This window comes from Diabrotica virgifera, chromosome 7, assembly GCF_917563875.1.
Source record: "Diabrotica virgifera virgifera chromosome 7, PGI_DIABVI_V3a".
In the NCBI taxonomy this organism is placed as follows: domain Eukaryota; kingdom Metazoa; phylum Arthropoda; class Insecta; order Coleoptera; family Chrysomelidae; genus Diabrotica; species Diabrotica virgifera.
In genome coordinates this window covers 88,719,669-88,745,609 of record NC_065449.1, presented here as the reverse complement: position 1 = coordinate 88,745,609, position 25,941 = coordinate 88,719,669, and the positions used below count along the sequence as shown (strand labels likewise).

The window sequence follows — 25,941 nt, the reverse complement described above, 5'->3', positions numbered from 1 at the left end:
CTTCGAAAACAGGCATCAACTTTGCGCAAATGCCCCCAGGAAGATTTGATACTCGTAATGCCCTCACGAGTACTTTTTCACCCTTTTGGAAAGTCACTGGTCTTCTTTTTCTATTTTGTTCCTGTCTTTGGATATATTTTTCGTTGCTTCGCCGTAATCTTCTCTGTACGGTTTCAATCACCTGATGATATTCTTTTGGCTCTTGGTCTTCCCATGGCCTTATCGGCAGTACACCCTTCATGATGTATTCTGGGGTCTCTTTTGTTACTGTGCTCGGAATTGTATTTAGATACCTTTCTATTTCCGCCATTTTCCTGTCCCAGTGGCGATGTTGACCATCTGTTGCAATGCGAAGAAATTTCGTCACTTCCTGTATGAATCGTTCCGACGGATTACTCTGTGGATGCCTGATGCTGACAAAATTTGTCTCTATTCCTCGTTCTCGAAGTTGTCCCTTGAAACGATCATTTCGGAAATACGTTGCATTGTCCAGTAGAATCTTTTTTGGTGTTCCTACTATGGCTATAAAATTGTCGATTTTTCTTAATATTTCTTCCCCCTTTGTGGTGCGGCAACTATATAATTTTACGTATTTTGAAAACACATCCACCATTACCAGAATATGTTTGTTCCTTTTAGTGGTCATAATTAGATCGCTTAACATATCTATTGCTACAATGTCTAGTTTGTTTCGGGCTTCAATATTTTTGGCAACATTTTCGTTTTTGAAATTCCGACTCTTATATTTTTGACATACATCGCACTTCTGGGTAATTTCCTTTGCAATGCGGTAATCCTGTCGGCTGATGTAATTTTCCCTAAAAACGAGCCAAACTTTTCTGCTACCGATATGCCCATTGTCCTCATGTAATTTCTTTATTATCTTTTCGGCCAATGTCTGTGTCACTAAATATAGTTCCTTTCCGTCTATTCTCTTAAAATATATGTTATTTTCTACTTCCGCTCTTCTTTTCTCTCTTTCCTCTAGGTCTTCCTGGTTTGTCCTTATCTCATTTAACGAATATATCCCTTCTTCTTGTATTAATCTATTTAGTCCCACCTGTAGAGTAATTGTTTCCTTTTTTCCGGTGTCCTCATCCCGTGTTAGAGCGTCGGCTATTATGTTGTCTTTTCCTTTTATATATCGGAACTCAAAATCATACTCCTGTAATAATAGAATGCCTCTATGTATTCTATTATTTACTAATCTATTCTTCATGATATGTACTAAAGCTGCATGGTCTGTTTCGATTGTGAATTTTGTTCCCAATAAGTAAAACCTCAATTTGTTTACGCAATATAGTACACTGGCAAACTCCAATTCTGTAACACTATATTTTCTCTCATGTGTTTTAGTCACTCGAGATATAAAACATATCGGCACTTCTTGGTCGTTTTGTATTTGAGACAGAACTCCTGCAAATTTTTGTATGGACGCATCAGTTCGGAGTATAAAAGGTAAATTGTAAATAGGGTGGTATATTTTCGTTCCTTTTGCGAATTCTCGTTTTAATGTTTCGAAAGCTTCCTCCTGTTCTTCTTTCCAATTCCATTTTATTCCTTTTTTAAGCAATTTTATCAGAGGGATTTCCTTTTGGCTCAAATCGGGAATCAGCTTTTTAAAATAATTTATCGTGCCAAGAAAACCTCTCAATGTTTTCAAATTCGTTGGTCTTGGGTATTCATCTATGAGCTTGACTCTGTCTTCGGCTAATCTTACTGTTTTGGTGTCCAATTGAAAACCCAAATACATGACTTCTTTTTGAAAAAATTGACATTTTTCAATGTTTAATTTCAATCCCGCTGTGTCCAATTCTTTCAGAATTATTTCTATGTGTTCCAGATGACTCTGAGTATCTTGTGAAAAAATTAATAAATCATCGATATAATGAACTATGAAATCTTCATGGCGATTCAAAATGGTATGTAGAGCTCGGACGAGTGCAGCACAAGCACTCTGCAATCCAAATGGCACTACTTTAAACCGGTAGACAATACCATCAATAGAAAAAGCGGTGTAGTTTCTACACTTTTCAGCTAACGGTATCAACCAAAAACTGTGTTTTAAGTCAATTTTCGAAAATATGTGTGACCCGGTGATTCTTCCAAACATGGCCTCGATGTTTAGAGGTGATTCATATTGTGATACAGTGTGCTGGTTGATATTCCTGGCATCTAAACATAATCTCAATTCTCCATTGCTTTTCTTTACTATCACAATCGGGTTAACATACGGTGAATCACATATTTCGATGATTTGATCTTCCAACATTTTATTTATTTCTTTTTTCACCTCTTGTCGATACTTGTATGGAATCGGGTAAGTCTTTGATCGAAAATTTCCCAAGTTTTTCACCTCAAATGAATGTTCGTACTTTTTAGCCACTCTGTTTTCCTCATTGATCAAATTTTCGTAGTTTCTTAACATCAACCGCAATTCTTTTTCTTTCCCTTCTCCACATATCAATTTTCTGTCTTTTTTTTCAGATTCTTCACACATGTTTACCATGCATTCTGCATCCTCGTTTGCATATACCTCCTCTTCAAATACCACTGTTTCAATCATATTCTTTTCACTTTCATTTTTTAGCTTTATTTCTTCTTCTCCTGAGCTCGTCTCTTCTTTTGAGGAATCCCAGGTTTCCTTTGTTTCTGATACTCTCAAATTTTCTTCTTCTGGGCTCAACTCTTCTTTTGAGGAGCCACAGGTTTCATTTTCTTTTATCCTTTTCTGACTTTTTCTCCCTTTTCTTCTTTGTCCTTGCTTCGTTGCCAAATTCATTTCCACTGTTTGTTCTTTACCTGATTCGTCCGTATTTTGTTTCTCCTGTTCCTTGTCCTGTTCCTTTTCTTTTTCTTCTGTTAGTTTCATCGTATTATTTTTAAAATCTATCACTACATGTTTTTCTGCCAATTCGTCAACTCCTACTATCATGTCATGTGACATATTTGGCATTATTACACATTGTAGTGCATACATATTCTTACCCAGTCGTACCATTACTCGTATGCCTTCATTTATAGTTGCCAATGTCCGTTTGTTTGCGCCCACTAAATTTACCCTAGGTATTTTGTAAATTAAATTTGTTAAGTTAACTTCTTCTATTAGTTTTCTGTTGACCAATGTTATTTCCGATCCAGTATCTATCATAATTTTAATTGGTTTCTCGTTGATAAATCCATCCACAAATTTTAAATTAATTCCATTTTTCTTTTCGTTGTTTCCTGCCAATTTAATAAACTCCTTGGGGTGACAAAAGATTCCTGTTTGTTTTTTTGTTTTTAGTGAGCGCCGTCGTGAAAAGACGCCGGTTGCTCATTGTTGTTTATATTTTCGTCATAATTTCTCTCTCCGTCATATTCTTCTGTCTGGGTATTATTTACCTCTCTTCTATTTTCTCTTGGTCTGTCGGATCTGTTTCGGTTTTCTCGATATCCCTGTTCATTTTGTCTACCATTATTTCTGTTTTCTTGATTTGAGCGTGTGGTGTTTCTATTCTGGTATTCTCGATTTCTGTCCTCATTCCATTGCCTATTTCTTTGTTCATAATTTCCTCTTCCGTTGTCTCTATTTTCGTTTTCCCTTCTGGGATTAAAATCTCGTCTTGTATAGTCCCTCCTATTTTGATTTCTATCTCTGTAATCTTGTGTTTCTCGGGGCCTGTAATCTTCTCGCGACTTTCTTGATTTTCTTTCTCTTAGACGTGATTCTCTTATTTGTAGGAATTGGCATAAACTATCTATGTCTTTGTAGTTTTGCAATGTGATATGGTCTTCCAGCGTTTCCTCGAAATGTCTTGCAATCAGTTCGACTAATTGTTCCGATGAGTAATTATATTGTAAATGTTTTGCATTATTGTAAATTTGCAAAGCATATGTCCTTTCTGATACACCCATCCTATCATTGTATTTCCCATTTTGCAATTCCTTGTTAATTTCCAATTGTTGGACCTTTCCCCAGAAATAATTCAAAAATTTTTGTTCAAATTGTTGCCAATTGCCGAATTCTTCTTCTTTGCTATCGAACCATAGGCTTGCTTCATATTTGAGATGGTTTCTGATAGTTTCTTTTGCTGTTTCGAAATTTCCGATGTGCTGTATTTTCTTTTTCAGGCTATTTATGAACGGCACTGGGTGTAATCTTCTTACGTCCCCGCCAAACCTTATCTTCACGTCATCTGTGCTATGTATAACCATTTCTCTTCTTTCTCCGACATTTTGTTGAGTATTGATTTCCGCAATCTTTCTTTCCACTTCTTCTATGTCTGCTTGAATAGCGTTTTGCAACTTGTTTTCCAAACTTTCCATTTCTTTTTTCTGGCAATTCGTTATCTCCTTTATTTTATTTTGAATTTTCATTTCTTGTTCTTTCATGTGATCCTTAATTTTCTCTTTGATTGTCATCCAGTTTTTGTGACTGGAGTTGCATCAGTTGTAATAGTTTATCTATTCCTGATAATTCTTGCTGTTCTGATGCCATGATTGTCGTGTCTAAAATATCTTCTTGGTCTGAATGTTCTTTTTGTTTTTTGTTGTCTTTGCTTTGGCTTCTTGTCACAGACATTTGTTTTCAAGAAGTACTGTCCCCGCCAAATATGAAATTTTACTAGTATGTTACCAAGACGACTTTTTCTCACCCAAATATTATAAATTGTCAATAAATATATCAAATGTAAATATCGTAAAAATAAAATATTAAATCAGTTATGTAAAATTTGTACCTAAAGAGATCTAAAATTTTATGTTATCAAATGTAAGTATCTCACTTTTTACCACAGGCATATAAATTTTCAAATACCGGCTTTACTCTTTCTATCCTTCAAATTTGCCACTAGAAATACTTTACAATGCCCTCCACGTTGGACGACAGTTGATGTGATCTTGATTATTGATATGATATAATATTTTTATATGTCATTTAATTTAATCAATGCATTAATAATAATCTAATTAATTTACCAGATCACATATCAATATGTTTTCAATCTCAGGGTTTTTTATAAAATTAATTACTTACATACGTGGCTTCTAAGTATTTCTTAATGGTTCCTAATCGGGATAGGAAAGAAAAGAGTAAAATAATAACACATATGGGTTACAATTGTAATCAAAATATTGTTTATTTTATTTAAAATGGCAATCACTGCTTAATATTTGCTATATCTTATTATTCTTAAACATAACATTTATACATGGGAATCTTATTTCCTTTTGATTTCCAATTGAAAGTTTTTATTAACATTTAACTATTATGATTTATCAGCAACAATTCTATTTAAGTTTGATGAAGCTTTTCTGATATTATTGATTATGTTTTTTTCAATTTTAAATGTGGTATTTACTACGAAAAACCCATACATTCATGTCCAAACAAATGAGACTGACCTTTTTCTGGTGCACTGAGAATGTCTTCACACAAGACCCGTTTCCTGCTATCCTTGGCTGCAATCAAAACCTCGTCCTGGCTTCCAGTAATGTTCTCCTCTGAAACTAGCTCGTATAGCTCTCGTTTCCTGCTTCTGTCGTGATGCTGTGTTCTACCTTTTTCGAAACTGCAATCAGCTACCGGGAACTCTTGGCTCAAGGAGGTTCTTTTACTCTCAACCTGGCCTACCTCTCGTTCTACGATATATACTCCACACTCACGGAACTACACCGGCTTTCTCACTCTCCGTACACTACCGTCTACTACTCGACTTCACTTCTCGACAGCTCAAAACATTCTGATCTCTATTTGTCATTCATTCCCCTACTTTCTAAATATCCCTTCCAGATTCACAAATCAAAATTCCACCACCAACTCTCATTCGCAGTATTCCTCAAAACCAATTTTTAAACTTTCTAAATATGCTTAATGGATTTCAAAGAAAATAGTTAATTCCCATTCTAAAATTACTTTCTACTATATACAAATTTTAATGACCTATTCTCTATTTCCACTTAGTCTTATTTAGCATCGGCTAATGATCGATCCTTCCGCGAACAACGATAATGAACTATTAACGATTTCACTTGAGTCTTATTTAATCACTTCTTAAAATTAAATATAACAATTTGTTGTATACAGGTTGTTCTAAATTTATATGCCCGTGGTTGAGAAAATTGAAAATATTTTATATTAAATTGAATTTTGTCTATAATTATCAAATTTTAATTTTCATATCAAATAGAAATATAACAGTATATCATCAAAATCGGCTGCAGGAAACATAGAGGTTATTATTATAGATGTCCACACTACTCAAAAAATTTGGTTTCGGCCTGGAGGGGGTTGTATGACCAACATGATATTTTTTTTTTCCTTATTTCTCTGAACTATACAGACGCGGCATTTCTACGTAGATTACGTAAATTAAAACGAATGCATTGGGCACGGGAAACACTATGTGTTTTTGGCTTTGTTTAACAAATAAAAACTTAATTTTTAGCAATGTAAATAGTCAAAACCGATAGAATTTGACTTTAACTTTCAAATGCAGTAAGCAGAATTGCTATTTTATTTTTAATCAAAAGTTATTCTGGTTTAAAAATTACACTTTTTCGATTTTTTGAAAGTTCAACCGCGTTTATCCCGAAAACTATGCATCCTACGAAAAAACTTGTAAAACCATTTTTTGCTGAGAATCACCCAAAAAATACAAAAAAATGTTTTTGTGAAAAGCCACTGTTATGTAATTCTTCAAGTTCTTTGTTTATAACAATCTTATCGACATCCGGATCAACTGTTACCCAAAAAATTCGTGTTCTACGGGTCAAAATACATAAAAAAAATTTGGGTAAGTGCATCTGAATTGAGGAGGTCGTTGTACCCCTCTGGCGACCGGACTATCTTAACAGAGAATGTATCAATAACATAAGATACGCAGACGACATGCTGGTTAGAGTCACAGAAGTCAGTCAGAGATACGGACTTTCACTAAACACTAAGAAAACAAAATGTAGTGTGATCTCTAAGAAAGAGCAGCAATTTGAAAGGTCAACAAATAAATAGAAAGAGTACATCAAGGAAAATAGGGACCATTCCCTAGAAGTCAAATGTACGATAGGGAAAGCAAGATCTACATTTCAAAAAATAGCTAAGTTATTCAAATGTCATGATTTATCAATACCCATAAAAATCAGGTGACTAAGATGTTATATCTTTCCTATACTGTTTTACGGAGTTGAGTAGTGGACTCTCACAGACGCCACTTGCAAGAAAACTGAGGCTTTTGAAATGTAGCTTTATCATCGAATCCTGAAGATATCTTAAACCGACCACGTTACTAATTAGGGTTGTGTGAATTACATCGTAGAGACGAATCTGTTTTAAGATACTTCCGATTTACATCTTGGAGAAGTCAAGCGAGTCGACTCTGACAAGCATTTCAGCGCATATGGGCAATTGTTTGATCTTTGAGATTTTTAAAGTATATTTGGCAGTAGTATAGTGTACTGACAGTATGAAGTCAATAAAATAGCACGAGGCTAGTCAAAAGAAAAGATTAATTTAGTGAAGAATCCAGTGGTGTCTTTACTTGAAGTGGGCGGAGCTAAATAAGCCGATAAACCGCTGTAAGGCTCTAATTGCCTTTTATTGTTAAGGGAGTCCAAGCGGGAATTTTTGCAGTTACTCGAACGCGTCAGATTATCACATGGGGAGCAACCTTGTACCATGAAAATTGTACCTTGTACCTTTTAATTCATAGGCAAATTTGATTTTTTTTATAAAAAATTAAGTAGTCGTGTGTGGAAAAAAATAAATATGCCATTTTAATTGCCTATTTGTCTAATTTGTAAAATTCATATTAGAGTTTTCAAAAAGCGTATACAGGGTGAAATTTTTTCTAAGACCAAAACGAAATTATTTTTTAAATCCGGGCCTGATTTTTTTCTAGTTTGAATAAATCAGTTGATTGGGTGGTAACATAAATAAAATATTTGTTAAAAAAAATTAATTTTTGTAATAAAAGTTAATTTTTTTAAATATATGGTTGATAGTCCTGTCGCCAGGGGGGGTACAACGGCCTCCTTAATTCAGATGGACTTACCCAAGTTTTTTTTATATATTTTGACCCGCAGAATACGAATTTTTTGGGTAACAGTTGATCCGGATGTCGATAAGATTGTTATAGAAAAAGAACTTGAGGAATTACATAACAGCGATTTCTCGCAAAACAAAACATCTTTTTGTATTTTTTGGGTAATTTTAAGCAAAAAATATTCCTACAAGTTTTTTCGTAGAATGCATAGTTTTCGAGATAACCGCGGTTGAACTTTCAAAAAATCGAAAAATTGTAATTTTTGAACCCGAATAACTTTTGATTAAAAAATAAAGTAGCAATTCTTCTTACCGCATTTGAAAGTTTAAGTCAAATTATATCGGTTTTGATTATTTGCATTGCTAGAAATTTATTATTTTATTGTTAAACAAAGCTATAAACACCTAGTATGTGAGTGATGTTTTCAGTGATTTCTCATTTAAAATCGAACGAGTAGGTAGAGTAGCTACGAGTGCAAGCGAGGCAATTTCTACGTAGCATGCGTTAAAACGCATGTATTAGGCACGGGAAACACTATGTGTTTATAGATTAGTTTAACAATAAAAAAATTAATTTTTAGCAATGCAAATAATCAAAACCGATATAATTTGACTTAAACTTTCAAATTCGGTAAGCAGAATTGCTACTTTATTTTTTAATCAAAAGTTATTCGGGTTCAAAAATTGCAATTTTTCGATTTTTTTAAAGTTCAACCGCGGTTATCTCGAAAACTATGCATTCTACGAAAAAACTTGTAGGAATATTTTTTGCTTAAAATGACCCAAAAAATATAAAAAGATGTTTTGTTTTGCGAGAAATCGCTGTTATGTAATTCCTCAAGTTCTTTGTCTATAACAATCTTATCGACATCCGGATCAACTGTTACCCAAAAAATTCGTATTCTAAGGGTCAAAATATATAAAAAAAACTTGGGTAAGTCCATCTGAATTAAGGAGGCCGTTGTACCCCCCCTGGCGACATGACTTTACCAAACTTTTAATTCATAGTCAAATTTGATTTTTTTTTTATCAAAAATTAAGTAATCGTGTGCGGAAAAAATAAATATGCCATTTTAATTATCTATTTGTCTAATTTGTAAAATTCATGTTAGAGTTTTCAAAAAGCGTATACAGGGTGAAATTTTTTCTAAGATCCAATCGAACTAATTTTTTTAAAGCCGGACCTGATTTTTTTCTAGTTTGAATAAATTAGTTGATTAGGTGGTAATAGTGTAACGATTGACCAAAATAAGAGACACACCGATATCTGACCGTTCAAAAATTATGACGAATACAATTTTCTGTCAAAATGCGAAACTCGCCCTGTATAATAATTAACAATGGGAGCAGACACTTTTTAATGGTCATTTGTTATTCCCCATAGGGGCCTCTATACGAGGTAGGAGTATGTACAGTTCCTCATGACTCACCCTGTATATTGGATCTTAATACAGGGGGAGTTCATTAAGGGGGTCCGAAAAAAAATATATCCTTGGAAAAACTTGAAATCATCAGATTAAGATAAGTTAAGTACATGCAGAACAGTGTATATTTAAAAAATCTGCGGTTTGAGCGGGGCGTAAGGAAATGGGTGAGTCACAAAATTTCACAAGGAAAAACCGAATATTTCGAGAAATAAACGTCAGATCGAAAAACTAAAAAATACGTGTTTATTATTTTTCAAAAATCTATCTAATCATACTAAACACGACCCCACGGATAGGGGGGTAACTTTAAAATTTTAAACAGAAACCCCGCGATATTTCGCGAAATGAACATCAGCTCGAAAAGCTGCAAAATACACATATTCAATATTTTTAAAAAATCTATCGAATGACACCAAACACCACCCTAAAATCTTAAATAGGAGCCTCCATTTTTATTGCAGATTTGAATTCCTTTTATAAAAATAAGTAACTTTTATTCGAGACATTTTTTTTGAATTATGAATAGATGGCGCTATAATAGGAAAAAACGACTGTTGGAAATGGAAAATTAAATTAAAAAATGGAAAGTCCCGACTGAATTGAAAACATTACTTAACTTTTTTTGGTTTTACTACCTAATCTTCAAATAGATCCACAAAACGCTCGAGTAACTGCAAATTTAGCTTACTTTCTTCCCCTACTATATATATTATACATAAGAATAAGAAAGTAACTATGCTGAATGTTTCGAAGATGATGGTATAGGGAGAAAACACATGTTATCATTTTTATTCGTTTTACATGTACCCAGTGCAGTGCAGTGTTAATATTTTTAAGTGGTATATTGTATTACTTAAATATTTTATCTTTAGCTGTTACTGAGATTAAGTTTACCGCAAAATATTGTGGGATAAAAAATATTTTATAAAATAAAATTTGTAGTATCTCAGGAAAGTAGTTTTTGTTTTTATTTGATTCAGAGTTGGACCACTATCTCCAGATAGCTTATGTCTGCCTCTCAGTCGTTATCAATGGAGCTATGCAGTCAAAACTCTGAATCAAATACCAACTGACTGCCTTATTTAAGAGAAATTACCGTGAATGCAATAATTCACCTTTAAGACGTAAAACAGCGACATCTCTCGTAAAACGAAGAAGACGAAAAATCTCAGATACAAAGTTTACTACTTTAAATAATTAAAATAATTGAAAATAAATAATAAACAATATTTTAAATCTAAGACTTTTCTCTAAAAGAAACTGCTTTCTGACTGCATCCTGAATCTCCGGCTTTTACAATTTATAAGCACGGAGATGACTAATTTAATTATATTTTATTTATTAATTATTTATTTAATTATTTTATTTCATAGAATTATTTTAATTGCTTAAAGTAGTAAACTTTGTATCTGAGATTTTTCGTCTTCTTCGTTTTAAAGTTTTTATTACTTTCAGATGATGTTATGATCCAATATTACCTCACGATATGTCACTTCAGTATAGAAAGAACGAAACAATGTTTGGATATGTATTACTCCATTAGAACACTTTTCCCAGAATATTTCAAACTAATAAATCCTTCGTCGCACCACATGACTGCAACTTATAAGACAGTGTAAGTACATATTAATATAACTTAAATTAGCTATAGTATCGGGTAATAGCCAATTTAAAATAGATTTATACAGTGTGGGCCAAAGCAAACAGTCCACCTCGATATTTGGCAGTATTTATTGGATTTTAAGGAAATGAAGAAACAGGTCGATTTTTGATCTGAGTGGGACACATTTTTACGGTACATAAATATACATCTGTCATTTGTGAACCCCCTCCCTTCCAGTTCCCACACCCCTTAATTATAAATAGGAAATAGGGGTCGTGTGCTAGTTCATTTGAAAGGTTATTGAATTCTCTATTCAGCAATATTAACATTGACATAATTATTTATACTAAGAGGTGCCTAAGAAAATTATTTTGAATTAAATTAATTGACGCAAAAAGAAGAATTTATGTACTTTATTTAACTCAAAATACATTCTACTGCAGACAGAAAACAGAAAAAAAATGTTTACTTGATAAATAAACACTGTTTGTTGCTAAAATTCAATATTCAATCTACCAAGAGACAGATGAGTGGCAGCTTGAACATTGAAATTAAGCGAAAAGCAATGTTTATTTATCAAAAAATATTTTTTCTACGGCCGTGCTAAAAGAGCCACTTTCACGCACGCATTTCATTTCCGAAAGTTGCACTTTCCCGCACGGCGTGCGTGAAGGTAAATTTTCCCGCACTGGGTGCGGGAAAGTAAAATACCTTGTAATATGGCATTTTAATACACTATTATTATAATACATGCAATAAACTAATATTTAGATATTATTTACTAATTTGTTTCAAATTTATCTTATTGTGTTCATGTTTTAATCAAATTAGCACAATAATTCGATGAAATAAAATTATTTTGACATAATATTTAAGAGTCAGATCAGTAGACAATTAAATGGTTTTGAATCGTCGTCATGAAAACCAATATCGTCGTCGTGGTAATATAATAGAATACGTTTCGTAATGGGGTAGTTTTTCTGAGAAGAGGGTTGGTTGTTAGGAATACACTATTTGTTCATACTTTATTTATTGAACACTACTACTTATTATCAGTTACAAGTTGGTGGACGAAAGTCTATATTATAACTACCTTGATGGTTGAATAATGAATGCTGAATAATGAATGATCTCTTTCTTTACTTGTTACGTATCTATAATCAATCCCAATTGTTTATTATGATTGTTGACACGATTCGACCTAATGAAATAATTATATCAAAATAGCTGACTAAGGTGATCTTGAAACAAGTGCATTATATTGGGAAATTTGTGTCACCTAGTTATTTACAACAGCAGGCAATGTTTGTTTTAAGATATTTAAAAATTAAATGAATATGAGTTGCTTTTATTTTGGAATGATAATATAAGTCCTGTACAGTAACCCATTATATCGAAAGTTTGGTTTTGACAACCTTGTCAAAGAATTAATTTGTGTATTTTCACTTCTAAATGAAAATTGATATAACTCTTATTTTTTGTGGCTTTTTTTCAAACGTATGGCCCTTGAAAAAATATTGTTCTTAACTCATGCGGAAAGTGTCTTCCCCGCACTCGACTGCTTGCCCGAACTCCGCTATCGCGTCGTTCGGGTCAACGGCAGTCTCGTGCGTGAAAGTATCACTTTCCGCACTAGTTAGGAAAATGACTATTTTGACCGTTGTATGTACCGAAAAAATGTGTTTCCCTTATATCAAAAATCGACCTGTTTCTTCATTTCCTTAAAATCTAATAAATATTGCCAAATATCGAGGTGGACTGTTTTCTTTGGCCCGCACTGTATATTAGTAAATCCCTGCCAGCCTGCACCTCTCTTAACGGAGTAATAATTGAGGCCCCTATGGTCACAAGGGTGTAAGTGACAATTATTAGGAAATTGGGTTAAATACACAAGTGGACTCCCAAACACATAGAAATCATGGTGGCTTCAAACTTTTTACATAAAACAACAATAACATGATCAAAAATGACATGTCATTGAAAACATGCTAAGTAGTACCTACCTAGATTTTTGAATTTGTCTGTAACTTTGAACAACGTTTTAGTTTTTCAAAGTTGGCAATTCACAATTCAACACACTTTCAGGTTGGCAATTCTGACCTTCGAGGTAGCTATGCTGGACAATTGCCTTGAGATGCAACCAAACCATTCTTTCAGGTTCTTTAACCAGGAAACGCGTCTCTCTTCGAACCCTTCTTCTATCCTCTATTGGATCTTGAATTATAAGTCTCAAGATATTTTATCCTTCGCCTCTCATCACATGTCCGAGATAATGCAATTTCCTTTCTTTAATCCTATTTTCCATATCTCTCTAGCTGTACGCCCCTCCAGAGTAGAACAGCTGAGGAGGTACGGCTCAATAAAAATAGGATGTGTCGTGTGTTCAATAATGGAGGGACACAACCCAGTTAGGTGTTTCAAGTGCCTAAAGTTCGGGCACAACACCTACGACTCTAAAGAAGAAAGCAGGGCGGCGTGCTACTCTAATTGCCTACAAAGTTGCACAGTTGCAAACTGCGCTAATAAATCATACTGCTCGGTGTGTAAAGAAGAACGGCACATGATGGACAGGATGGCCTGTCCGTCCTACCGAGCCCTTGTATATGGCAGGGGAGGAGAGGGGAACCCCTAAAAAACTCTATCTCTATCTATCTCAAACTCTATGTGCCTATTCTCCTTAACACTTTTATTTTCATGAATATCTACCCATGATACCCTTAAAACTCTTCTAAATGTCTACATTTCAAAGGCGTTAAGTCAATTTATTGCATTTAAGTTTGCATGATTCAACTCCATAGTAAAGCACACTGTGATACATAGCATTTAATTAGCCTTATTTTGAGGGCCAATGCCAGATTTTTGCTGCATAAAATATTTTTCATTTTCACGAAGTTGGCACGTGCTTGTTTCTGCAGTATCCTTGTTTTCTGTGATTATCGTTCCCAAGTAAATACCTATATTTTTTTCTTAATCCACAAGGAAAAGAAATTTTTTTCCTGTAGTGGGCCGTATACAATCAATCACAAAAATTGAAAAAATCCTTTGCAAAAAGTATAAAATTTTTATTAAAAATCTCTTTAAGTGCTACATCATAACAAAACGTTTTCGATTTTATAAAAAATCATCATCAATGTTAGACAGATTAGATGCCAGCTGAGCCACCAAAGAAATATTAGGGTAAAAACCCTTTAAATATTATATAGACGCATTAAAGGTGCATATTTAAATAAAATGCCTTAGGATGGATACATAGCAACAATGATAATGCCCTTGGGTAAGTTATTCAACTTCCCAACACGTGGGATGCAAATTGAGTTGTTTACATTACAATGATTTAATGGCAACTGAACAAAATTTTATACCTTTCACAAAAGATTTTTTCCAATTTTTAGATTTTTTTACTCTTTCAATCTGCTGGCCGCCTACCTTTAATACTTCGTTTGTATTGTTGATCTTGCTAATTTTCATAAATTTGTTTTTTTATGTTAAGAGAGAGTTCGTATCCTCCACTATATCTTACTATTTTTTTTATTGTTCTTTCTAAGCCTTCCAAGTTGTCAGCTATTATGACTGTATCGTCGGTTATACCTAATGTTATTGATTAAACTTCCATTCACTTTTATGCCGACTGTCTCGTTTACCAAAGCTTCATAATTTCTTCCGAATAAGCATTAATCTTCTCTGCTAATTTATTAATTCTTCGCGGGTTTTCTCTTTTCCTTCCATATTCTTCAATTTTGTCCTTCGTCTGCCTATTCTTCTTTTCATTGTACGTTTATTTTTCTTTTCCGAAGTGAAATTCGAATCGAAATTCCTACTATAGACAGAAAAAAATTATTGCATATGTTCACACACATCATCATCATCAATCACTCAGTCGCGTCTACTGCTAGACCTAGGCCTCCCCCGGTTGTTTTAAGTGTTCTCTACACTGAGTTGGTTTTAGCCAGTTTCCCGCTAATCTTTTTATGTCATCTAGCCCAGAGAAATAAGGTTTTTGTCGGGACACTTGAGCAACCAGGTTGCAAATGGATTTTTTGGGTACTATATACCTAATACATTATAAATACAAAAATGCCCGTCACAGTTCGGACGAGAAACTTAGTTATTAACAAATAAGGGTCAAAGATGGCAGTTTTTTCGTTTAAATCGCTACAGGTTAAAATGTGGTAATTAAATATCTTATTTATAATATTCTTCTTTTTGTAGATGAGCCAAGGTTTAAAATGGCACTTTTTTAATTTTCGTCAGATCCTTTTTTGTTTCGGAAAGTGCAAAATAAGACTAAAATTTCAAAAATAAAAAATTTGCTATAACTTTTGCGAAATTTTACACGTTTATCCTGTAGGACGTTGAAGATGTTTTAATCTATTTTTTATACCCATAAGTTATAAGGGGGGTTGCCCCCTGACATTTTTTTTTATTTTTTTGGACAAAATTATCTACCTGAATTGTATATGATGTAGAATTAAAAAATACATACAACCCTTAATTTTCACTCTTCTATCACCAACCCCTATTTGTAAATAGCCATCTATATATTTACATCTATAAAATTCTCCTGTCACAGTGTTAGTTTCCATACTCCTCCGAGACCGCTTGACCGATTTTTATGAAATTATACAGGGTGTAACGAAAATACAGGTCATAAATTAAATCACATATTCTGAGACCAAAAATAGTTCGAATTAACCTAATTTACCTTAGTACAAATATACACATAAAAAAAGTTACAGCTCTTTGAAGTTACAAAATGAAAATCGATTTTTTCGAATATATCGAAAACTATTAGATGTTTTTTATTGAAAATGGACATGTGGCATTCTTATGGCAGGAAAATCTTAGAAAAGAATTATAGTGAAATTTGTGCACCCCATAAAAATTTTACGGGGGTTTTGTTCCCTTAAACCCCCCCAAAGTTTTGTGTACGTTCCAATTAAATTATTATTGTGGTACCGTTAATTAAATTCAATATTTCTAAAACTTTTTTGCCTCTTATTATTTTTTCGATAAGGCAGTTTTTATCGAGTTGCGGCTTCTTTTTTAATATGTTTACATAAAAATTTTATGGGGGTTTTGTTCCTTTAAACCCCCCAAATGTTTGTGTGTGTTCCAATTAAACTTTTATTGCGAAACCATTAGTTAACCACAGTGTTTTTAAAACTTTTTTGCCTGTGTTTTTTTTTTCGACAAGGCACTTTTTATCGAGATATTACTTCTTTTTTAATATGGTTCAAAATATACCTAAAAATGTAAATCATAAATAAAATTTTCATATTATTACCAAGTCTCCATAATCGTACTTAGCCATATACAAAAATATGTGGTGGATTTGACAAATATTCAAAATATCTCGATAAAAACTGACTTTTCGAAAAAGTACTTAAAGGCAAAAAGTTTTTAAAATATTGTGTTTAACTAATGGTACTACAATAATAATTAAATTGGAACGTACACAAAAGTTTGGGGGGGTTTAAAGGAACAAAACCCCCATAAAATTTTTATGGTGTGTCCAAATTTCACTATAATTTTTTCTTAAGATACTACTACCATAAGAATGTCACATGTCTATTTTCAATAAAAGATCTCTAATAGTTTTCGATATATTGGAAAAAATCGATTTTCATTTTGTAAATTCAAGGGGCTGTAACTTTTTTATGTGCACATTTGTACTAAGGTAAGTTAGGTTCAATCGAACTATTTTTGGTCCCAAAATATGTGATTAAATTTATGACCTGTATTTTTGTTACACCCTGTATATTATGTATATTCGGTAATATCCCTGGGGTGATATCCCTGAGTGATAAGGGGAGTTCCCCCTAACATTTTATAATGTTAGGTGGGGTTGTCTGTACATAACGTACTCTATAAGACTACGAGTACACACAAATTAAAAAAATTATGATCAAAATCCATCAACAAGTTCCAGCGATATTAATCGCAGCATATGTTTGCAGAATCAGGTTCATTTTTTGAGTGCACGTATTTTAGTACTTCCCCTCCACCAACCACGAATTAATTCCGTTCGGACGTCATTTTTAAAGCTTTATTAACCACTCTGTTGAGGTTCAAAGTTTACTCAAACTTTTACACATAACCTATATATTTTCAACTTTAAAATGGCTCTAGTTAGGTTGCTTAATTGTTATAAACATAGTAGCCGTCAATTAAATAAAAAAAGTGGCTAACTTTGACCGTAATTAACCTAGGCGAAAAGTTTTTCTTTAAAAAATCGTATCAAAATACCAGTTTTTCAATTCCATTGTAGTTTTAGCCTACAGTCAATATTAACAAAGTTATTCAAATTGTTTTTAAGCCAAAAATGACTCTATTTTAGTAAAATGTTTTCAGAGTGATAAAAATAACTTTTTAATGATTTTTTTAAACGCTTTCAAAACATGACTATTCTTCTTTCATGTTGTTTTCACAGAATTGCTGTATCATTATTATTTTCTGAACAATAACATTGCGAAAAAAAAAAGCTCTTTGGGATAAACAAATTTAATAAAATTTAAACTAATTGATGCATCGTCTTAAAATTTAAACTAACTGTGCATTGTATGGACTATTTGACTTAACTTTTCATGCAATATGAAAGTCCTAAATTCATTTTCGAAAAAGTTATAGCAAATGTTTTATTTTCGAATTTTTAGTTTTATTTTGCAATATCCGAAGCAACAAATAATCGGACCAAAATTCAAAAAACGATATTTTAAACCTTGGCTCATCTGCTAAAAGAAAATAGATAATAAATAAATAAAAAAATAAATAAGACATTTAATTACCCTCTTTTTACCTGTAACGATTTAAACGAAAAAACCTTATTTGTTAATAACTAAATTTTTCGTCCAAACTGTGACCGGCATTTTTGTATTTATAATATATTAGGTATATAGTACCCAAAAAAACCATTTGCAACCTGGCTGCTCAAGTTTCCCGAATATGGTAGGTATATTTTTGCCTTATTTCCCTGGTGTAATCCATTTTCCAAATAATCGGTGATCCTCCCGGCTTCTATTATCATATCTGGACCTCTCTATTCCATGATTCGTCTTATCCACCGTCCATCTTGTGTTCTAGTTAACTTCCCTGCCCAGTTCCACTTAAGCGTTGTGATTTTTTCGATAACGTCTTCCAGAACACATAAAAGACATAAAATCTACCGAATTAGTTTTGGCAAAGCGAACAAACATATAACGCAATATTAAAAGTTGGTAATTATTGTTCTTGGTCAAAACATATGTTCAACAGTGGTTTGGAGAAATACAAAAATTTAAATAAAAAAATTTAGTAACTCAGCAACGCTTGAGCAGGAAACCCATTATGAACGCCCGGCCCGGCTCAGCACGGCACAGCCCCGCAAAGTCACAGGACACCAAATTCATTTGTATAGATTTAAATGCAACGTAACCCATTATGAGCGGTCAGCTCGGTTCGGCACAGTCCAGCACGCAAACGGAACGGCCGAAATTCTCCTAGGACCTAGGAGAATAAAATCCGTTGAAGTCGAACGGCCAGTGCGTCATAATTAGGGGAGTGCAATTAGAACGAAAACGAGCATTGTTTCGGAATAATTCAAACAAGCTTATATTTTTCTTGTTAGTTTTTATTATCTTAGTTAGTTTAACTTTTTTTGTTAGTTTATATACATTGTCATGTTAAAGTAAAAAGTTCTACTCACAGATTTTGCCGCTACTTGTTTATTAATTGTTTAAACAATAACAATTGTTTTGTATAAATAATTTTAAAAATATTGCTGAATTCATCGTTTTACTTTGATCAAATATTTTGTATTTTGTTTTTGATTATACTGTTGTTCTGAAGCTATTTTCTTGTGGCATTTTTATAATCAAGTATATTCAAATGGGAAATAAGCCATAATTTTACCTAAAAATGATTTTATTAACGTTTCGACGCCCGAGTCGGGTGTCGTTGTCAAAATACAAAATAATACTAAATAAACAAAAGTGTTGTTGCTTAGTAAAAAATTTTTCTAATAATTTATTTAATCTGACTCATTTATATCGGCAATTCAGACACGTATTATACATTTTAAAGTAGACGACTTTAAAATGATATTGCCAATATTGATGAGTTGCGTTCCTGGGACGACTTTATTAAAAGATAGTTCATTCGATTACATGAAATCAATCCCAACTCAAGAATATCCGCCACAAAAAATCATAGCATGTGATCTGTCTTCTGATCTGAAAAAGACAACCAAATGCAACGGTGGCAATATCATTTTAAAGTCGTCTACTTTAAAATGTATAATACGTGTCTGAATTGCCGATATAAATTAGTCAGATTAAATAAATTATTAGAAGAATTTTTTACTAAGCAACAACATTTTTGTTTATTTAGTATTATTTTGTATTTTGACAACGACACCCGACTTGGGCGTCGAAACGTTAATAAAATCATTTTTAGGTAAAATTGTGGCTTATTTCCCATTTGAATATACTTGATTATACTGAATCCGAATATTCCGAATATTCCGAATATCCGAATATCCGAAATTCTTATACACTAGCTCTTATACAGCATGTCTGCGTAGCTAGGAAACATAAATATGGGAAACTTTTTATTATCAATTTTACCAAAAAATTTTATTCTCCATAAAGTTCTCTGCATAGCCTAAAATCTAAAACTCAACCATCGGATATCACATTTTATCAATTTTATACGAGGTATGTCAAAAATATGAATTTCGTTAAAGACTAAAGTACCTTTATATTCCAGAATAATAAAAATTGTTATTATGAAAAGTTATTTGGAACTAAATACTATGTTTTAATATACAATAACATCCTAATTAAAAAAAAAAAATCAATTTTTTCTCAAATTACGCGATATCCATCATCAATTTCTTACATTTATGATAACTATTTTACTATCAATTTTACGAAAACAATTTATTCTTCATCAAATGCTCTACCTGGTCTAAAATCTAAGATACAATAATCAGATATGGGTAGTGATATTGTACTCCTAGTTTTTACTAAAAACAAGTGGTATTATTAAATAGTTTTTTAAAACTAAAGTGTTTATCTACTAGATACTACTACGTAAGTCATCTATACGTAATTATTAGTTTATTATTGTGAAAAGAAAACGTCAAATAAGAAAAATACACCAACGTACAATCATTTTGTGAGGTTAGCTAGCATGCGGTTGGTTTGTCACTTACCAGAGTCGGACTTAAGCTTTCGCCACCGCAGCTTAAAATGTCTTCACACAATGTAAACACACCTTCCGATCTAACCAGTCCAGTAAATCAACGTTTAAATATCACAAACAGTTATGCTTCAGCCGCTTCACAGTCTTTTCCGAGTAAGACCCAAGCAATTGTATTTAGTTGTATGGATAATGCTAAACTGCAGGATTATTTAATTCCTTTGGGCACAATCATCAACCCAAAAAATATTATATTTTCATCTAGATTATCTCATAATAGAATCTGCATGTATTTAGCAAACAAAACCGTAGTAGATAATTTCATGACACAACATGGCTCTATAAAAGTACTCGGCGAAGTTGTAACAGCCCACAGACTTGTCTCTCCAGCAGAAAGACTAGTCTTGTCTGGTGTATGCCCGTCAATTCCTCATCAAGTATTAGTTGAAGAATTACAGAATATCGGTTTAAAGCTTATTTCCCCAATAACATTTCTGAAAATTAGCTCCACTCTTCCCGAATATAGTCACATACTGAGTTTTCGGAGGCAAGTTTATGTAAGCCCTATAACATCAGCAATTCCAGATTCTATTCTAATAAATTTTGATCAAACACCTCACCGCATATTTTTGTCACAAGGTACACTCACCTGCTTTATTTGCAAAAATACAGGACACATATCATCCCAATGCAATAACAGTTCAGTAACGGAATCAACTCATATTGAGTCAAACAATGAAGTACCAAATCCAACAGATCCAACAAGTATATTACACAAGGTACCAAACACTCAGCAGTCATCAAGTTATCCATTATCAAATCCGAGCATATCACCTACACCTACAAATCTTCACGACCAAGAAATTACTAATACTCCTACTCATAGCAACACTTTCAATCAACCTCATTTAGCGGCAATACCGTTTTCACAAACTTCGGAGGCAAGACCCTCCAATCTATCAGCACCTTTTCCATTAGATACAACTGCAGAAAACTCTAATAAAACTGATACATCACCACAATTTTCTGAAAAAACCATTTCAACCAATCTTACAAATAAAACCTCAAGCTCGACTTCTGCCACTACCAATGAGTTTGCTCCAGTACCTCCAAATGTAATAAAGCCACAGCATCTAAGTGAAAACTCTAATAGCACTTGCGAAAACGCAAGTTCTTCCATAAAACGCAGTATTGGTGAGATCGATACGCCTCCTTCAGACTCAGCAATTTCATCACAAAATCTGTTTGCAAAACCCAAATCATCTAAACCAAAAAAACCGCGCTCATCTAAAGTCCCATCTACACGGGTAACTCTAAATTTTATTGATAATCATACCCCACCATTCGTTTTAAATTACCACCAATTGTCTTTACTTATTGATAATGTCCAAGGCTCCCCCGACACTATTAGCGTCGTTAAAACATTTACAACTGATATGGCTGGTTTACTCTATCTTTTACAAAGCAGCTATCAATATGCAAATGATAGATCTACAAAAACCAAGTTTACAAAACTTCAAAAGAAACTACACAACTATTTAGGGAATGAGATTTCTGACTTAGACAGTGACTCTTCTGTAGACAATTGTTCAGTATCATCTAACTCCGAATCTGTTAACAACATTCAACGCGATACTTCAATGGAACATTGATAGATTTTTCCATCGTCTTCCTATGCTACAGCTTCTTTTATCTGAATATTCTCCAGATATTATTTGTCTACAGGAGACAAACTTAAAGACCAATCAGTTGTACAATTCAAAACATTTCACTTGTTTACCCCCAGCATGTAACACATATTCAGCTGAACTCTACGCCATATACCGCGCTGTGAAACTTCTTAACGAGTTTACACTCACCAAAGCCCTGATCATAACAGATTCCCTTAGCTCTCTAAACTCATTAATACATATTTTTCCGAAACATCCTTTTGAAAAGTTGCTACAATACCAGCTTTCCCAAGCTCATGAACATGGAAGAAGCGTCCAATTTTTATGGGTTCCCTCACACGTCGGAATAATAGGAAATGAAGAAGGTGACAGGACCGCACGAGAGGCAATTTTAAGTGATTTTTCAGAGCCGATAGACAAGTGTGTTTCCAGTGACTTAAAATCTTATTTTAAAAATAAAGTGTTGTTTTTGTGGCGAAATGAGTGGTTTCAAACTAATTCCAAGCTAAATAAAATTAAAAATAATGTGTCTCAGTGGCTCCCGTCGTCACGCAATAGACGGGAACAAATTGTGGTTACGCGTTTGTTTACGTCTAGGTCATATAAGATTAACGCACTCTTACCTATTCACAAAGAAAAATCCACCTATATGTGATCAGTGTAACGTCCGATTAACAGTCGAACACTTTTTAACAATATGTAGTAAATATGACCAAGAAAGACAGCGCTACAAGATCCCAAACGCTCTACCACAGGCTCTAGGTCAAAACTGTTCCTGTGACAATAATATAGTTAATTATCTCAGATCCAGAAACATTTTGTACAATCTGTAATTGTTTAATTTTGTTATTTATATTTTGTTCCGTCGCTAATAACCTTTTGGTGGATGCGACATATTTTTCTAATAAAAAAAAATCAGATATGAAACTTTTTCAATTTTATACGAGGTATGTAAAAAATATGAATTTTTCTTAAGAGATTTTTTTTATGCCTTTATTATTCACAATATTTTAATTAGAAGGATGTCATTGAACACTAAAACATATTTTTTAATTAGAAACAACTTTACTTAATAACAATTTTCGATATTGTGAAATATAAAGGTACTTTACTCTTTAGTGAAATTCATATTTTTTGACATACCTCGTATAAAATTAATAAAATTTGATATTTGATGATTGAATCTTAGATTATCGATTCGTGTTCGAGCGTTCAACGAAGCAACACCTAATTAGTTTAATCACAACTAGTTTTTGCGGTTTGTTTATAAACGTTGAGTACTAAAAGTGAAAAGTGTAAATTATCGACAAAAATTACCGATACTTGGACATTTACTGTAAGTTATTTAATTTATTTAATTAAATCGACTTATTACCAATGATTGCGTGTTGGTGTAAGGACCGTACTCAGGTTCCGTAGATCAATATGAACGAAGCTTCATCATCAAATGTTTTTCCTCAACAAGAAATTCCCAAAAATGATACTACTTCACCAAAGTTATATTCAACAGTTTTAAATGAACCTACCAGTATATTATTCCCTTCCAAAAAACCAGCGGTTGTATTAAATTCAGTTCCAAATTCAAAAATCGAGGATTACCTGAATGCTGTAGCCAACTCAGTTGACCCCAAAAATATACTTGCAATATCCCGAATTGTTAATGATCGTATATGCATCTACTTCACTTCAGAAAATATTGTTGAAACATTTTTGAAAACAGACAATGGGATAATAATAGTAAATCAACATCGCATTCAAGCTAGAAAGCTAATTACTCCAAATGAAAAACTAATAATTTCTAATGTACCTCCTTCCATACCACATAACGTCATAGAAAATGAACTCAAGAAGATAGGAATCTATCAAATAACACCAGTAGATTTTCTACGGATCGGAACATCAAATCCTAGTTTTAGGCATATCATTAGTTTTCGACGTTTTACTTATATAGCCCCTAAAAATCTTGAAAATCTTCCCGATTCAATATTAATTAACCACGATCAATCGAACCACCGAATATATTTCTCACTAGAAAAACAAACGTGCTTTATTTGTAAACAAACTAATCATTTAGCATCTCGATGCCCAAATTCTAATAATCAATCCACCGATGACAATACAACAAACATTTCCCAATCACAATGTGATCAATCTATTAGTTCACAACAAAATAAAACTCAACCAACAGCAAATTCTCCCGTACTTACTAAACATATCAGTAATTCACAACCTACTGAAACAACCACTTCAACCGCACAACAAAACTCTACTGAAACAATCACTTCACCCGCACCACAAAACTCTACTGAAACACTCACTGCACTCGCACCACAAACCTCCACTGCAACAATCACTTCACCCGCACCAAAAAACTCTACAATCTTTCGATAACTCCCAAACAATGGTGACGGAACCGGTTAAAACAAATGAAACTATAACAGCAACTCTAACAGAAGGGCAAACACCTAAAAGAAATGCTTCTGATCTAACTTCTCCTGAAACAGAGGGTGGAAGTCCTTTTAAAGAACCCATTACAAAACACAAAAGAACAAAAACAGATCTCCAAACCCATCATAACGTAGCTGAAGATCTTACGACCTGTACAGTGATTTTTTTCCAAGATAAGTCGAACAGTAGCTGTTTAAGTCAAGAAGAGCTAATAGATTTATTTGAAAACGCTCACGGATCTCCAGATCCACTTAGTATTGCTAAAATATACACGGAAGATATCGAAGGGTTAATAGATCTCTTAAAAAAGCTTTATCCAGTGCTATCACATAGATACTTGAAATCTCGATGTACAAGACTGAGGAATAAGCTTAGCAAACTACAGGATGACTATTCTTCTACAGATTTTAGCGACACACCCACTAATTAAAAACATTCAACTCCATAATTCAATGGAATCTGAACGGGTTTTACACCCGTCTAGAAGAATTCAAATTACTAATGTCAAAATTCACACCGTCCATCATTTGTCTACAAGAAACACACTTTAAACAGCAGAAATTTTATAAACTAAAAAACTATACACCATATATTAAAAATAGACTTAATGCAAACCAGGCTAGTGGAGGGACAGCTATTTATGTACATAACCAATATAATACTGAAATAATAGATTTAAATACACAATTAGAGGCTATAGCAATATCTCTGAAAGGACCTCAAAAAATAAACATCTGCAATATATACATTCCTCCCGGTACTGATCCTTCAGCTCGCGAATTATCAGACCTTTTTAATCAAATTCCTCAACCACGAATTATTTTAGGCGACTTCAATGCACATCATGTCCTATGGGGCTCAAGTAAATCAAATAGTCTAGGGCGTAAAATTGAACAAATTATAAATAACCTTAATGTCAACTTACTTAATGACGGTAGTATTACAAGATTTAATGTCTCTACAGGTGGCGGTTCAGCGATTGATTTAACTCTATGTGACCCTGTTTTACAACCTGGACTGTCTTGGCAAGTAACACCTTATCTACATGGAAGCGATCACTTCCCAATATTAATAACAAATAATAATGTAACTCCCTCTTCTATCCCGTCTAATAAATGGAATCTAAAGCATGCCGACTGGTCTTTATATTCTTCTTTAATATCTCGATCCGTATCTGAGCTAACTCCTCCCAGCGATGACCATGCAAGTATTAATCATATAGTTTCCAGTTTTATTCAGCTTATAACAACAGCTGCAGAATTATCCGTAGGTTTTATAAAATTTCCAAAAAAACACCCTCCAGTCCCTTGGTGGAATCAAGAATGTAAAGTAGCAATCAGAGAGTCAAAAAGTTCTTTTTACAAATTTAAAAAATTTCCTACACTTCAAAACCAACTCGAATATAAGCAAAAGAGAGCCTACTGTAGATATATATTGAAGAAAAGTAGGCGAGAAGCGTGGAAAACATATGTCTCGTCCTTAAATTCATCTACTCCTATTTCCGAAGTTTGGAAAATGATTAATAAAATGAATGGTAAAAAATCCTTCAATACAATCCATTATTTAGAATATAACAATCTTACTTGCTGGACGAAA

At 33.1% G+C, this 25,941-nt stretch overlaps 1 protein-coding gene across 1 annotated transcript in view; it reads left to right on the top strand.

Moving 5' to 3' along the window:
• Window positions 1–25,941, top strand: part of LOC114334870 (uncharacterized) — a 53,846-nt gene that overhangs the window by 7,977 nt on the left and 19,928 nt on the right. Inside the window, exon 2 of the mRNA XM_028284984.1 lies at window positions 10,903–11,062. Within this exon, the coding sequence (XP_028140785.1) occupies window positions 10,903–11,062 (160 nt within the window). The remainder of the gene's footprint in view (window positions 1–10,902; window positions 11,063–25,941) is intronic.